General features: G+C 40.2%; 1 protein-coding gene across 1 annotated transcript in view; it reads right to left on the bottom strand.

The window, feature by feature from the left end:
- The window catches only part of NALF1 (NALCN channel auxiliary factor 1), a 622100-nt gene extending 608648 nt beyond the window's left edge, over window positions 1–13452 (bottom strand). The window contains exon 1 of the mRNA XM_055336028.1: window positions 12414–13452. Within this exon, the coding sequence (XP_055192003.1) occupies window positions 12414–13313 (900 nt within the window). The 5' untranslated portion in view covers window positions 13314–13452. The remainder of the gene's footprint in view (window positions 1–12413) is intronic.
- Between the last annotated feature and the right edge of the window lie 4328 nt (window positions 13453–17780).

Genomic DNA, 17780 nt, shown 5'->3' on the forward strand with positions numbered 1-17780 from the left:
GAACGTATCTGAAACTTGTCATAATTGGCCAACCCTCCACAGAGCAGATTGGTTGCAGAGACTCACAGCTCCAGTGACCAGCAAGATCATTCACATTTGCATGTGGTCTCTTTCCCCACGACTTCCCTTGGACTTGGGCTGAGGCCATGGTGTCAGAAAGCACAGGTGCCCCACAGTGTCTTGCCCAATGGCTCCTGGCTGTCAGCCCAGTTTTCACTACGGGGAAGGAGAAATCCTGTTTTTAAGTGGTTTAAGATTCAGATCGCCCTTCTTAAAAACATTTGTTTCTCTTCATACAGACGATCACAGGTTTTATCTAAGTAGGGTCTCTGTGATTCCCAAGGTTAAACATAAAACAGTGCTTTTAAAAATGCCCCTATGGAAACTAAATTCAAGATCTCTATCAGGCAGCTGATCTGAACTAGAAGGACAGTTTTGATTAGAAGCTAATTACTAGATTAGAAGGACAAACTTGTCAATGTTTTCTACGAGCTCAGTGTCTAAATAGTAGGACAAGTGGCGCTGCCGTGCGGTAAGAAGCAATCATCTCCTTTCAGAGTGGCTTCAGCTGAGAGGACAACTGGCCAGCTACATTTTACTATCCTGTAAAATGCTCTGCTCCTCCTCTCAGTGTTCCCTCAAATTAGATAGAAGTGCCCCTATCTCAAAGGATCCGAAGGAACAGCAATTTGTATCTTGGCCATTCTAACTTTTAGGCCTCTGTTTATTCCCCACACGAAGCTGCTGCAGCAACAAGAAATCTGGATAAAGTGTGTTGTGTTTCTTTTTATGTGCCAAAGAACTTTACATTCCATCTACTCCCGCTACTTCCCACCCACAATCCCAACCCTTTAAAAAAAACAAAAACAAAAAAACAACTAGACATGAGCAACAATTTATGGTAGAGTGGACAACGTAATATAATAACTAAATTAAACCTCTGAGATTAAGCTACTAGGTGTAAACTCTAGCTACACCACACCTACTGTGAGAACTTCAGCATCATATTCTTTAACCTCTCTAACTCTTAGTCACTGTCACCCTATTTGCTGAGAATGCTAGTTTTGTCCATGATGTTGGACTGTTGTGGGAAATAAGATAAGCATGCTTGCATCATCAGAATAGAGCTTATTTAAGGTAAAAACCTAATAAATATTGAGTACCATTCTACAAGAGTGGGGAATTTTATACAGTGATTTTGCTTCTGGTAATAATGTCCCCAAAGAACCAGAAACGGGGTGAGTTAACGCATGAAAAGAAGCACTGCAAAACCAATAGAGAAAGCAACTTTTAAATTTTCAATATATATGGAGACACTTCATGGGACAAACAGAACATATCTGAAACCTTTCATAACTGGCAACCCTCCACAGAGCAGATTGGTTGCAGAGACTCACAGCTCCAGTGGCCAGCAAGACCATTCACATTTGCATGTGGTCTCTTTCCCCACGACTTCCCTTGGACTTGGGCTGAGGCCATGGTGTCAGAAAGCACAGGTGCCCCACACTGTCTTGCCCAATGTCTTCCCCACCTTCTTCTACCCAGTCTGACCATGTGCTGAGTCATGTGTGACAGTCTATTACAGGGAAGGATATGCTTGTAATCAGAAGATAACGAGTGTTTCTGCAAATCAGCAAAAACAACAAAAAAATTCCTCTATCGTCTAACTCCGTTCCTATACATCTTCAGGATAAGCATATGTAGTTGATTCATTCTTTTTTAAAGTTATTCATACCAATAACAATATAAACAGGAACCAGAGAAATAATTTAACATTGATATTGTCAGGACTTTCATTTTTTTAAAGCAAAGTATTACTATGAGTGAGGTGCTAGGCTAGGAAAACAGTTATATTTTCTGTGTAAGAAAATTTTTCTTTGACAGAGATTAGCAATAAGCACAAGCTCACTGTGTAAACCTATCACTTCTGGGTGCCTCATCTTATGCCAAAGGCTGTTGGATGGGATATTTACAATCATCTGGTCAACCTGCAACACACAGGCAGGATGTCCTGTAGGGTCATGGCAGATAATTCCCATCCCATTTGTACATGTTCTGTAGCAATGTGCTCTGATTTCCTCAGGCAAGTTCTTCCATTGTACCCTTTAATAGAACACTCTTCCCTATAGGGAGTAGAGATATTCCTGCATAAAACATCTATGTATAGAGACTCATTCTCACCCCTAGAGCCACATAAAGTACTGGTTAATAAGACCCCCCTCTTCCACACGCTGATTTTTATCTAGTTAAAGAATCTTGCTGTGTCACCCCCTGTCTTCTCTTTCTCAGGGTAATCATGTTCCCACATACAGAGCATAGCCTAGTCTTCTCCTCATTCAGTCTTCTATGTCTTGGCACCTGCCATGTTTGCCTTGTCTACTAACTCTGGTTCAATATCAAAACAATCTTTTACCTAAACTTCCTCTCACTCCTCAATCAATAAAAATATTAAGTGTGGCTGAGTGGTTAAATGTGGGTCAGAGCAGAAAATAACAGGGACAAAAAAACAAAAACAAAGCCAAATATTTAGAGGGCAGGGCAAAGGGCCTTACCTTTTAAAATAGATTTTGAAGGCACGACTTTGCAATGCCTTACAAACTACCTAACACAGAACCTTCCCCAAGATTTATCTTTTTAACCAAGAGACATAAGATCATTATAATGGTTTCTCCAAATGTCCTCTCAAAAAATTGCATAAGATGGCTCAAATCCTTCTGGGGTAACCTAAGGGAATCCACATAGTCCAAAACCCAGCACATTAATTAAATTAATTTTTAATCTAAAATAGAGAAAAACTTCAAGCTTTAAGAACGGAATGTTTTCACTCCGGCTGAACTTATGTTTTCTGATAGCATTGTTCAATAATTTATTCACCTTTCTAGAGAAGCATGTAGAAGTAATAAAACTGAGAATTTTATCAACCAAGATGCAAAGTCTGCTTATAAAACTCTCGTAAATGGGTATTGTTTCCCAGACAATTTCGATGCGATCTCAAGTGAAGACTATGTTAATTTTATAGATTTTTTCATGTTTTTCCCCCCTGTGGTTTTTAATGAATTGTTACCCATTTATTGGGCATCATCAAGCCTTAGGTTGAATATAATAATATGTATGGAGTCTCCTGATTTCTTCCTTGTAACCATGTTATGGAAGAGATACTAAAATCCCAATTTTAAGTAACTAGGGTGATGTCACGTAACTAATAAATGGTGAATCTGAGGGCTGAGGGCTGAACCCAGGTTATCTTCAATTGTCCTTTTAATAATTTTATGACATTCTCTATTAGGTTTAAAATTACTTTTTATTTCTATTTCAATATTTTTAAAAGAAATTCTATAAAGAGATAGCTATATTTAATTCAGTGGGTTAAACACGATTAAATATACAATTAAACCTCAGCCCAACACATTCCTAAAGAAAGTATTTATAGTAACATGTATTATATAATTGTTGCTATTTACAGTCATTATTTCGTATTATTTGAAAATGAATTTCCTACTTCATTTAAGCATATTCAAGGCACTTGACGGGATGAGCACTGGGTGTTATACTATATGTTGGCAAATCGAACTCCAATAAAAAAAATACCAAAAAAAAGCATATTCAAGATGACAAATGCCTTTTATTAGGATCTGAGTTGTATAGCAGAATGCACAGATACAACCTCTCTTCCTCCCCAAGGCTAGGAATAGATGGGAGCCCATCACCTTTTCTTTGGGATCTGGTGCCTCCACTAATTTTTTTCTGAATCTGGTACTTTCTATCTCATATTCCCATCTGGGTCCTAGATCATAATCTACAAATATCCTCAAGTTTATTTCAACATAAAATATTTCTTTAAATTCACATCTCCCTTGGGTAGCCTGGGCGGCTCTGCAGTTTAGCGCCACCTTCTGCCCAGGGCATGATCCTGGAGACCCAGGATCAAGTCCCACGTCAGGCTCCCTGCATGGAGCCTGCTTCTCCCTCTGCCTGTGTCTCTCCCTCTCTCTGTCTCCTCTCTGTGTTTCTTCATGAATAAATAAATAAAATCATTTAAAAATAAATAAATAAATTCACATCTCCCCACCTGTTCCTTTCTCTTTCTCTTTTCTCTCCTAAGGAAGAGTCATTAAGACTAGTCTTTATCTCAGCTCCAACTCATTCCTTAATCCATCACAATTTGACACCTCTCCCTGACAATCTATTGAAACTACTCTTGTAAGGTCGACAAGAACTAATTGCCAAATCCAGTGACCTACGCCTAGGCTTCATCCCGCATGTCCTTTCTGCAAGATAAGACACTCCTGACTGATTCTGCATCTTTCTTAAACTCCTTCCCTTTACCCTTCAGATTATCACATTCCCATGATTCCTTCTCCCTTCCCTCTGCCTATTCTTCTCCCTCTCCTTCTCTCTTGTATATTCATCTCCCATTCCCATTCTCATTCTCCCTCATATCTTCACTCTCATTCCTTGTGCCTCTCTGTCTCCTTTCCTGGTCCCTTTTCTGCCCAAAACTTTAGATGTTGTTCTTCTTTAGGATTCACCTTTAACCTTCTTTCCATATAATTTGTTTTTGTTAGGTCATCTAATCTCTGTCCACAGCTTCCCACATCAAACCTCCATGTGGAGAGTGAGCTTCACAACCAAACTTCCTCAACCAAACTCACATGGCATGCTATCTGCTGGATATCTTCTGCTATCATTATCTACAAAAATGAACTCCTTGTTCCTTTCAATGTTGTCAATCCCAACTTGTTCTTCCCTCTGTATTTCTTTCAATGGTATCAACATCTGTAATCTCACCCTTTATAAATCTTGAATCATATCCTTCCTCTACAGTAGGTAAGACTGGACTGAGAAAAGTCTCTGGAATTGGCCTTTCTTCTCCACTTCCATAGCCACTGTAGTCATTTAGAATTTTCTGCCCAACATGGTAGCCACTAGATCCTGGGCTATTTAAATTTAGGATAATTAAATTTAAATAAAATTTAAAATTCAGATCTTCATTCACCCTAGCCACATTTCAGTAGCACACATAGCTTGGGGCTACCATATTGGACAGGGTGGAGAATAAAACATTTCCTTTATCATAGAAAGTTCTGTTGGAGAGTACTGATTTGGAGCCATCCTATTACCCCTACAGAAGACAGCATATTCTGAATCGGTCTCTCTGGCATTACTTCACCCTCTCCCAACCTATTATCACATTGCTGCCAGAGTTAATTTTTGAAAAAAAAAAAAAAAAAAGCTTCCCAAATGAATCCCACTTGATTAAAATTCCTCTCTGATATTTCTTCACACAGAAAATAAAATTCAAAGGCCTTCTTATCAGGGGATATACGGTCCTTCACAATGGAGCACAGACACCTCCCCAGAGCTATCTCCCACAGCAAGATCTTTAACAGTCATTAAATTACGTGAAAGTATGTGCGGGCTAATCATACTAATCTTCCCATTCTTTGGTATGTTGATAAAGCTCATACTAAAAGAAAAAGAGAAAATGCATTAAAGTGACAAAGTGAACTTGATCTTTTTTTTGTGTGTGTGTGAACTTGATCTTTAACACTCTGCTCAGCTGTTTGACCTTGGAATAGTTAACTTTCTGTCCTTGCTTTACTCATCGATAAAATCTGTGATAAAATTACCTCATATGGAAATGATGTAAAGGTTAAACGAATTAGACAAGTTTCTGACTTCTAATAAGCTCTAAAGCTTATTAAACTGCTACTGCTGAAGCTTGTTCCAAGCACTTAAATCTATGAGTGATTCAAATCATTTTCTGTGAGAGCTAATACATTGTCACGATCAACCATTTACATCTTAGTTCAATCTTTTCAAATAAAGTCAGTGATAGTTTAGTTAGAAAGAGACTGATCATTTTTGATGACAGTAGAGATGCAAAGAGTCCTGAACTTTGGGCTTCCCATGAGACACAGGCCTTGGAAATGCCACTTCTAGATGCCAGGAGACTCTGCCAGGTGATAAGAAGAAGGTACACTGAGAGAAAAGTAAGAAAACCAAGGAATCTTTATACACAGTTTTGATTAGAGCCCATTTTCCCTCCTGTGCAGGATGGAGCAGCTGACATACAGAATCCCCATGCATTTCCATAGAACTAATTGTTGCATTCACCTATCACATATTATGTGTGAATATGCTACTGTCACTGCTAAAATCAGTAACACTGTTTAAACAGATATTAAATTTCTATTTTTGCAAGACTTTTTTTTTTTTTACCATCTGTGGTAACTTATACATCATTTTGTTTATAAATGATTTAATGTAGAAACCGACTCCTGAGAGGTGGTTGGAGGTGGGGGAGGGATCAACTATTACCTTTTAACACTTTCAACAGCCAAGAAGGAAATATTTTCATGTATTCCAATACAGTACATACTATAAATCAGTAACCACTTATTACAAGAAAGGCAAATGTTAATCATCTTTTGTTTTCAGTTTTAAGGAAGCAGAGTAAATTTACATTTCATTAAAGAAATTCCATTATTTCAATTGTAATATCATCTAATTTTTTTCTTAGATTAAAACTTAGATTTAATGTTTCACAGTAACTTATTATCTAAAATGTTATAAAATAAAATATTATTGGTATTATAATCACTTCCAAACAGAATAATAAGATCCTCTTAAAACTAATTCCTAAACTAAGCTTTGTCATAATCTGTGACTACTTAGCTTTTGTACTTTAAAAAAAACTGTATGAATTTCACGTAGTTATCACACTAATATAGAAATAAGTTTTAAAAATATGTCTCATCATTACAATTAAAGGAAAGTAAAAAAAAAAAACAATTAGTAACTTCCTAGGATTAATAAAGTGAACAGATGAAGAATAGGACAGAATCATGCAAAATATTATGAAAAGCAAAAAGATTTTCTCTTAAAATCAACCATGTACTTTTTAAAAAGTCTAAATTTTGGCCATTTATATAGACTAAAATTAGAGACAAAAATAAGGCTGGAGCTCCTCTAATACTTTATCAGTCAGGCTCAGAAAGACAATCATTCAGTTTCTGCACTCATATTATCAGCCCGTTACCTAACAGAAGTATGATGACTCAGTTCTACCTAAAAGAAAGAATAGTCACAGCCAAAGTGCCCTCCTTAAACATTCAAGACTCTGGTCTTCTGAATCCACCTCCTTCTCTCCGCGTTCTCTTTGGTCATATCCCTTAAAACTTTCATCCAGTTGGTTCACTTTTCATCTACTTCCTCATCCTAGTTACTATATATTTGCTCCCTGCCCTCTGGCTATGTTCTGTTGCTTCTACAACTTTTCAAAAATATCTGAGTTCCATTCTCATCAGTTGAGCAAATGAGATTATTATGTATTATAGAAGCACAGGAACTAGAAGGTCCTTGCATTGGAGCTGTCACTGTCAAATAGAACAGTGGTTCTCAACCTTTGCCACACACGAGAGTCACCAGGGAAACTGGAGATCCCAAGCCAATAACACAAGCCAAACCAATGAAATTCCTTAGAATCTCTTTTGGGACTAGGAGTTTCTTCAAAGAGTCCCCCAGGATATGCCAATGTGACCCCATGGACTATTGATCTAGACTAAATGTTTACTGATATTGAAGAAACATCTTGCAGTATAAATCAATATAAAATAAATGACAAAAAATGTTTGGTGCTGAATTAATGTGTTTTTGATATAGAAGATGAAGATTTAAACAGGCAACTAAGAATTGAAATTAAGCAATAGGTCAGATAATACAAACCAAAATGTTTTCTTCTTTGAAATAGCTATCTGTATATTTGTTCTTGCATATTCAATTTAGCAAGAAAATATATCTTAATGTATTATGATCTATATATGGGGGAGCCTGAGAGTCAAAGTGTTGTTTGATCCCCTTTCCTTCATATTTTAATTCACCTTGCATATGCAGACATCATCTTCATCTAATTAAAGTGATTAAACGAGTGTAAAACAGCAATTACTGAAACTTTGTGGTTATGCCCTATATAGCTGTCAATTTGACCCAGTTATAAGTTCAAAGTAAAAATATTCATTCTTTAGTCTATAAAACAACATTAAGATAAAATTTGGGTTGTTTCCTTAAAAAAATAAAACACAGATCATAAATCAGTAGTTGTATGTGGAGCAAAAATATAATAAAAAATCTGGGTCATAAAAATGATTATGGTAGTGGCTTTGACCTTATAAATGGCCTTATTAATGGTTAAAGTGATCATCTGCATGGTTAGGCTGTTTGATTTAACAGATTTGAAAATAATAAAGTGGTTAAATATAAAAGAGTTGTATTTGTAGACGTATTCTACACTTTTGAACAGTGTCCTAATACATACCATAGCACTTAACAGCAAAATAATATTTTAGTGGAAAGAATTGTTAGATATTTGATTTTCTTTTTAAAAAACTATTTTTTAAGAATCTATAGTGCACGACACCAAAATAAATAAGAACTTAAGAAATGCCTTTTTTCCAAACTGCACATTATGTAACCTAAATTCCGTTACCAAACTGGTTACTGGTTTGTGAGTGGTTCTTGCAAACAATGCAGAAAGCTTCAGGTATCACAACTGTCATATATGCTTAACCCTGGCAGGGTTACCTTTTTGGTCAGTGATTGTTAAATAAAAATAGGCAATAAAATCTGCTTTAATATGAGATCATAGAAATAAAAATATGAGAATGCTTATATTCGTGAGAGTATAAAGATTAGACTATGTGCTGACAGAACTAAAATACAGAGGATTTAATGATTTATGTTAGAATCTAATCTCAAACCTGCTTTCACTGACAATCTGTATTAAGGTATACTAAGTAAATAAAGTTAGCAGTAACAAAAGTTCACCTGTTCACCCAGAAATTTATATTTCCTAAGTATCACAAGTTTTTATAATATACATCTTCAAGAACACTTAGGGGCTAAAGAACGGCATATTTAACAGAAGATTTTTATTTAGATAAAAAAATTCAGCAAATTAAAAACATGCATATGTAATTTTGTAACTTAGAATACTGTATTTTTTAATACCACCACCCAACTTGAAGGTTTTTAGAGATTTGTTAGGTTCTTCTTAAAGAAGAATATCAAAAACATTATTTTGAACACTACAAACTACAGAGAAAAATTACTGTCATAATTTTTGCTACCTGATTTATTTAGTACAGCAGTTTGAATGCTATAATATAAATGATATATGCAGTGGGTTTTGTTCTTTATATTTTTATAAATTACTTCCTAGACAAATGTGTGTATTTTCTTCAAAAAAATAATAAACCAGTTATTTTTCAGAATATTAGGAAATATTCTTGGATACCAATTTTTTCTATTATATGTTGCAATACAAACGCTTGCTAATGTAAATGTAAGCTGTGTTTTATCTTTAATTACTTTGGACTCAATCAAGACATTATGATTGTATTAGACCAACATTAAGGGTTTTTTTTGTTTGTTTGTTTTTTGTTGTTGTTTTGTTTTGTTTTGTTTTTTTGCATAATGGGCCAAAAAGCTTTTCAAGAAAGTTAAATAAAAATTAAATTTGATCTATTCTAATTTTATACATATACGCCATGTGTCATTTATCTTAATGAAGTGAAGATTATAAAACTAGAAGGTAATAATACATGCCCTAAGTTTTAAAACTTAGAAATCACTGCTTTAGTCATTCAATTATATATGGGTATGATAAAGTTAATATATTTCTCCTAGAATATGAATTATAACAATTTGTATAGCTAATATGATTAAATATATTCTACCTTTAGTTCTAAAATATGCTTATAAAGTATCAAAATTGCATCTTTTTCATGAATATATTACCAATGCGAGAAATATAATGCATTTACTTTTAATGTAACCTAGGACTTTGTGGCTACCATAAAACATGGAAAATTTTGCGTAGAATGTATATTTTGACAAGGTCCCTGATGATAATCTTCTTTTAATAAATGTAAGTATGTTTGAAATAACTGTATTTAGAAAGAACTCAGACACATCCTTCAAATGTGTACAAGTAGCATTTTTAGCCGTGTAGTGTAATTTGTATGTGGATATGTTTGTGACTTTTGGAGAATCATAAAGACATCATACATTAAACTAAGGAACCAAATTCTCAACTTATGAGTTATTAGCCAAAAACACTGACACCTTAAATTTGAAACTGTAATTTTTGAAAACAGTTATTATGGAATAAGTGTCAAATTGACAAATCAGCCAAAATCACACAACCAAGAAATGGCTACAAGACATCATGGGTAATAAATTCTGTGTTATGGCAATGAAAAATTCAAATGTCTGTATTTATTTTTTTTAATGTCTGTATTTAATTTTCTATGTGAGGAAGAAATCTTGCTAAAAAGGAATTAATATTTTTATAATATGCCTTTGTGTGTACAGGTGATGATGATTCTTTTATAAAGAAACACAATACAGAAGTAGTTTATAATATGATAAATTAGTTTAACCTACACTATACCTTACAGCTATGATAATATAAATATCAAGTTGAGATTTATTTCAGGTCAAGGTGAAAATAAACATTAATATATATTTAAAATCTGGGCATTTGAACAAAGATATATTAGACATGTTTATTTGAAAATATGGTGCAGTCTATTGGCAATGGAGACTATCTTTTAAATACTGAATCTATACAAATTGGAATTAATAGAAATTTCTATAAAAGTTTGCATTCAGAGAAGCAAGCAAATTCATATTATTACAAGGTACCACTTTTAAACATAACTATACTGAAGCCCTTGTATCCTTTTTTATTAGTAGTGGAATTAGTGTCCTTATCTTTACAATTCTGATGCAACATATCTTGTCAACATAAACAACTATGCAATAAACATTAGTCATTAACTTCTGCCATGAAGAATAACTTTGATCTCCAGGCATGAGTTACTGTGGTATGGTTAAGAAAAATAGGTAGAAAGTTTAAGATCCGTTTATCTAGTGAAGTAGCATTCCAAATTAATGTTGTAAACTCAGTATTACTATGTGCAAAGAAGATATGTTTCTGGTCTTTTAAAGGATGTTGACATAGCAAGTTTAGTTTGAGTTTAGCTTAATTGTCAAAAGCACAAGTGATCAAACCAAAGTAAAATACAGCTCTTGAACTATGTTCATTTTAAACAGTTCTCTTATCAAAGTATCTCAAACCTTTGATCCATATTGCCCTTCACTACATTTCCCCAATACAAAGTGAGGCAGAAGAGAGACAGTTGTCCTGTTCCTGTGTGGGGGAGTAGTGAAGAGAAAGGAAGAGAATGTGGTGTATTATTTCTTTTGAAAAGCAATACTATTTTATTGTGTTGTTTAAGAAATTACCCTTGGAATGAAACATAAAGGCTTACTGAGACTCTGTCATCATTTCTTTCCTACTAAAAGGTCACTGCAGTATCTTCATCTTCAACAGATCTCAGGCAAATCTCATTTCAGCACCATGGACAGGAACACTCCTATTAGCACATGCACCCAGGATTACATTGACGTTTCTTGAGAAACTTGGATTCTCTTCTCCTTTGTCAATCAGCAAGGATTATACCCTTTATTGTATTCAGCAGGAAGAGGTCGAATATAATACACATTATTAAAGAGTTCGGTATATTTCACTCACAGCATCTAGCACTTGCCATTCAGCCTTTCTGAAGAGCATCCTGAAAACTAAAGCTAATTACATAAGATGTCTGATAAATAAGCTAACACTCATCTTCGATCACCAGATACTTAATTAAAACTTTCTACTTGTAGTGAGTCTCCGGTCAATTATTATACAAATGTCTAAGAGAACACCAGAAACTTCTGGTGAATAAATATGCTTAGGTAGGCCTCCACACTTTCCAAACAACCAGAACTGCCCCTGTAAAAACAGGTAAAACGCTTTTTCATCTTCCTGCATAAACAACTACAAACACTTTCTATTGTCCCTCTGGTGAACCAATTTAATAATGCCACTATCAGAGAAATCATGTGTACAGGTCCATAAGCCAAACCATACACGCCTGTCACTGAGTCTGGTTTTATCTGGGGTCATCAGTATGCAGTCCCATGTCTGTCTTCCTAGCAAGCTGCATCCAAATTCCATTTTTTTTTTTAATGGGAACAGAGTTTGAACCAATTGCATAGCTGTAAGAGATAGTTAAGCAACAGCTTTATGAGCTCAGAACACCAGGGTCTTCCCTGAGCTTCCAAGGATTCCCAGAAGAAGGCACCAGTCCACAAGCAATCCTGGAGGCATTCCCAACTCAAGCAGCAAGTCAGGCCCTTATAACCACAAAAACAACTGAAGTAACAAAACCAGCGTCAAAAAAAAAAAAATAATAATAATAATAATATTTTTTTTTTTTAAAACTCCAGAAGACATCTTGGCCAAACGCACACAAGACAGAAAAACGCAAGATGGGAGAGGGGAGAGAATCCACTGTTCCTACCTTACAGTCCTCAGGACACGATTTCACCGAGTACTCCTCCGACTGTAAATATTTATGGAGCACACTCTCAAACTCTTCGTATTTCTCCTGAGCGTGGTGGTCGTAGTCTTGGTAAGCCTCGACGCACTGCCTGCAAGTGGTCATCTCGCCGCCCTCCTTGAGCACCACATCCAGACTACAGTTCAAAGTGTTGGGACTGGACAACCCCGAGAACAACTCCCAAAGTGTGTAGGAATTACAAAACGAAAGGTAAAAATCCGACAAGTTCCAGAGCGGAGTTGGATGCGTCCCCCTCACCTGCTGCTCCTCCCCCGCGGCCGCCACCCCCCGACTCCAGTTCCTGGCGCACACCGCGTCCGCGCTCTCCACGGTGAAGCACTGGCCCGAGGAGGCGCCCTGGGGGTAACAAGTCTCCAGGCGCCACACGGGCTTGGCAGAGTTTCCTAGAAAAAGAGCCTTGCTCCGGTTGTTTTTGCCTCGGTTGCCCTTGCCGCCGCCGCCGTCTCCCGGGGAGGGGGGCAGGGTGGGGGACGAGGAGGCGGAGAGGAGTCTGTGTGCCTGGGCGGCGGGCGAGGACTCCCCCATGCTCGCCAGGAGCGCGGGCCAGGAGGGCTCCTGCTGCCGCTGCCGCCGCTGCTGCTGTCGCTGCTGCTGTCGCTGCTGCTGCTGCTGCTGCTGCTGCTGCTGCTCCTTGTCCCGGGTCCGGGTCAGCTTGGCCTCGGCGCAGAACCACAAGTGATCAGAGAGCAGGACTGTGAAAAACAAGAGAGATGCCAGAGACAGTCGCCATTTCTGAGCCCTCTCTGAATCGATGAACGGTTTCTCGTTCTCCCGGGGTGCTGCCAACCAGATTTTTAAGCCGTCGTCATACTGCCGACACATCCAAGCACCCCTGGTCATATTTTGGGAACGCACAGCCCTGGCCGACTCCACCGTGAGGGCTCCTGTGCCGCTGTCACCACAATATGCATTGACTTAAAGGGTTTAATTTCCTTATCCCCTCCTCCCGGTTCGTGTTCTTTCTCTCTCTCTCTCTCTCTCTCTCTCTCTCTCTCTCTCTCTCCCTCTGTTCTCTCTCTTTTTGCCTACATAAATATTACCAGCTTTGGAGGAAGATCTGACTTGCTCCCGACCTAATCATAAGCCGACCCCATCCTCTGTAGAGTAGAAAACAATAATGGAGAGAGAGAGAGAGAGAGAGAGAGAGAGAGAGAGAAGGAGAGGCAGCCGGAGGCGGCTGGGGCTGGTGGCCGGTGGTGAGCTGAGTGCAGGAGGTGATGCTGGTGGAGGTGGCGGGGTGGCTGGCGCTGCTCCTCTCACCCAGGCATTGTCACAGCGCGGGTCCCCATGGCCCTGCTGAGGACAGCCCGCTCTCCCCTGCCAGGGGCATGCCGCGTCTCCGCTGCCCACTGACGGCGACCGGAGCGCCTCCCCAGCTCCTCTCCTCCTCCTCCTCCTCCTCCTCCTCCTTCTCCTCTTCCTCCTCCTTCCTTTCCTTCTCCTTTCTCTCTCCTCCGCCTGCTCCTACTTCTCGCTTGCGCTCCCCGAGTCCGGAGCCTGGGCAGCCGCCGCCGGCAGGGCTCTCCCTCCCCCCCACCCCCCACCCCGCGCTCTAGCAGCCGCCGCCGCCGCCGCCGCCGCCGCCGCCGCCGCCGCTGCCGCAGGTCTGCCCGCGGGCGCCGCCGGGCTCCGACTGCTGACGCCGCCTCCCCCGGACCTCGGGGCCGAATCGCCTGGGCTGGGCCTCCCGAGAGCCACAGTCATCTTCAGTCCCCGGCTAAGTTGCCGCCATCTTCGTCCTGGAGAAACACTTTTTTGGGGGGAGCACTGGCTTTTGCGTCATCTCCTCCCGCGCCGAAACCTCTCCATCCTGGCGCAGTGGCACCGGGCTGGGCCCCGCGCGCAGCAGGAGGGAGAGGACGCACGCGGGCCGCCGCGGAGGGGGCCGCCGCGGAGGGGGCCGCTGTGCCCGCGGCCCCGCCTGGGCTTCGGCGCGCCCGGCGCCCTCCCCACCTTTCGGTTTTTCTCTTTTCTGTCACCACTGATCAAAGTCAGCATGCGGACCGCACGGCTGAGGATGCTGGCTAACGCCTACAGCATCTCGGGCTCCCACTCTGCCTCCGGAAAAAGTCCGAGCTGCAGGAGGGCGGTTAGAGGCTTCCAGCGGGGCGAGGGTCTGTACTGCCTTCTCCTAACTAAGGAATGATGGACTTCGCAGGAAAGGACGGGGCACGGGGGAGTGAACACGAACTGGCTAGGGAGGAGAGGACGTGACATTTGGTCTCTGCGTGTGCCTAGGGATCCCCAGGGAACTGCAGATCGACAGCTGCCAGTGTGTTGAATTATTTTGTCAAATGATTTCAGCGTTTGGAAGAGATGGTGTGCGCGCAGTGTGCATCTCTGTCTACAGTTGTGGCTGTATGTATGACAGCCACACAGTTCGCATCCCAAAGTAATAGGAGACTGGGAGCAACCTCACATTCTTAGGGGAAAACCGTTAAGAAGACCTCGGCCGTGGGGCGGGAGGCGGGGGGGGGGGTGTCACAGCCTTGCTCTCTGCTCCGGGCTCGACGTCTTGACCGCGGAGTATTCTTCCTCCCATCTGGAGCATCCCAACCTCCCGTGACCCCCACTCCGACGGCCTGCACCCCAGCCCCCACTGAGTGGGGCTGCGCTGCCGCTAGGACTTCCGCAGAGCGGGCTACCGGGGTGCCCAGGAGGCAGCCGCTGCAGTCCGAGCCTCTGGTGCCCCTTAGCGTCGGCTCTCGGAGTTCCGAGAACGGAAAGCAGCAGACGCGCTGGGGAAATCGGGGGTCTCCTCGATCTCCACTCGCGCCGAGCGATGCTGTGGGCAAAGGTCTCGTTTTACCCGAGGACCCTGCCCGCTCCACCCCACACTCCCACCCGAGCTGCGGGAGCAGGAGGCTGCGCCGAGGCCAGCTCCCCGGTGCGCGCACCCCGAGCCCAGCGCTGTCGCGAGCTCTCTCTAGCTGTCGCTTTGGGCAGCGGTTTGCTCCACCCCGGCCACTCACTCTGTCAGTCTCCCTCCTCTGCTTTCTAATGACCCAAATACTCTGTCCGGTGCACATTCACATGGGCAATACTAGGGTGCCAGTGTTCTAAGTAAATATCCTAGGGAACCAAAAGGATGGATCATCATCATGCGTATTCACTTTCCTTCCAGAGGCGCTGTGAGCGTTGAGACCCGAGAACAGGGTAGGGTATCTCTTAAAATGGCAAGGCGGAAAAACATAATGGGCAGGATTATAAACATAAAGGGCAGCCAGCCCTTTCCGCAGCATCATAAGGTGTATACTAAATTTTACTCATATAAATACTGAGTTCCTAAAAACTGTATGCAGTGACCATCAAAGCTTGGTGAGGTTTGAAGGCTGGTTGATCTTTAGGTGTCATGTAATGTTTTTAAAAGACCATTCGTGTGAGTATATCATTCTGGCACTTGGATCTCAACATGCTAATTTTTTTAACTACATATAAGATCTAGAAACTGATATATGTTCTATGGCAAGTTTATCCTTACCTCAGAAGATCTTTTAATACGCAAAAATTGAAGTTCTGTTGAACATTAAACATGAAATAAAACTTTTTTTTTTTCCCCTGAGCTCTGTATCTGAACCCAGCTTAAGCTGAGGGGATAGTCTTTTAATTCTTCTCTTTCGATAGTTTAAATATCTTGACATTGAATAAAATATTCTTTTGTCAACCAGTTATGTAGATAAGGATATCCTTTGGAAAAATCCTTTAAAATTTTAGAGAGCATTCTTCTACCCTCTTATCATGATTACTCTTTTCTTAAATGTAAAGCTTCAACCCTTTTAAGCCCAATCAGATTTAAGTACAACATAAAGTCTGCTTTTGGACATGAGTTTAGGGTCTGGCATTTTCTACTGTATAAATAATATATGTGAAGATAATATCAGAGGTCTGCATTTCTGTTATTCAATAAAAGATTTTGCAGAACATGAAAGTGAACATATCTAAATCCTGAGATGATTCCCTCTCCTTTTTGTTTTGAACCAGTTGGCCCTTTGTGACAAAATACAGATGAAATGCAGTCCGAGGCCTTTCTTTTTGTAGACTCTAAGTGAGGATTTTTAAAAAATTGTAGATAATGTTAAAAGGAATTTTTCTTGATTATCTCTGTTATCTATCTTTATCTCTAGCTCTACATTTAGCAATTTAAAACCTGGGTGGCAGGATTTAATTTCATTGCTGCCTCATATCTACCCTTTCATTTTTCTTCACTTTGTTTCTTCCTAATTTGACCGGTTTATATTTCTCTTGATCTCTCCTGTACAAGATAGAAAGCTCAGAAAATGCTTGGTTAGGGAAGCGCACAGGGTCCCTGAGCTAAAAAGCTCACACAGAAAGCTCACAGACAGACCAGACCGAGTTTCAAAACACAAATAGGATCTGAGGGCAACTGGCTTTTTCACATAAAAATGGAAAAATCTATCAGAGCCTTTCTGCCACCCTACAAAAAAAGGTGAGCAAAGTGGCTGTTGTAAGGGATCCAAGGCTGAAATTCCTAAACAGACAGCAACTCCCCAGCTGTGCAGCACCCCACCACTGCCCAACCCAGTGTCCTGCGCAACCCATGTGCCTCCAATCCTGGCACTTTCAACTCAGGTCACACATACTCTTATTCACAGTGATTAAAAGCACGTTGGTTGACAATGAAAAGACCTTCTTAAGTTCCTCTTCCAAGAAAAAAAGGGCAAAAGTTGTGCTAAAATGAACTATCCTATGTATTCTTAAAATACATATTCTGTCTTTCTTCTCCCAAGTCCAGTAGGCTATAATTTTGTACTAACTTCATTTCCCAACCCAACCACTCCATATTTATTTTCAACTTCAAATTTCATGTATAAGCCTGGAGCTGGGCTCTGGTGAGTGCTCCTGTTATTGACAGACAGACTCATAACAACTCCTAAGGGAGGTTTTTAAAGCTAAGGACCAACACAGCTACTGAGATCAAACTATTTACGATTATTCCACACAGTGTGCCTCAGCCTCATTTCTACGGACATTCAGGGTCAGAAAATTCTTTGTTGGGGATGGGGGGAACCTGTCCTATATTTTGTACAAGGTTCACCAGGCTGCATGGCCTCTACTCATGAAACACCAGTAGCACAGCCATCTCTCCCCAGTTCTGGCAACTAAAAATGTCCGCAAGCATTGCCAAATGCTTGGGGGCAAAATCGCCCCTATCGAGAACCACTGCTCTAGAAACACACCAAAGTCATAGTTACTTAATTCATATCTATATGGGTGAAGCTCTGGCATCAGAGATAAAGCTTTAACTTTTACTTTATATTTAAGGAACTTATAATCTCAAAACTCCTC

This window comes from Nyctereutes procyonoides, unplaced genomic scaffold, assembly GCF_905146905.1.
Source record: "Nyctereutes procyonoides isolate TBG_1078 unplaced genomic scaffold, NYPRO_anot_genome, whole genome shotgun sequence".
Taxonomy (NCBI): Eukaryota; Metazoa; Chordata; class Mammalia; order Carnivora; family Canidae; genus Nyctereutes; species Nyctereutes procyonoides.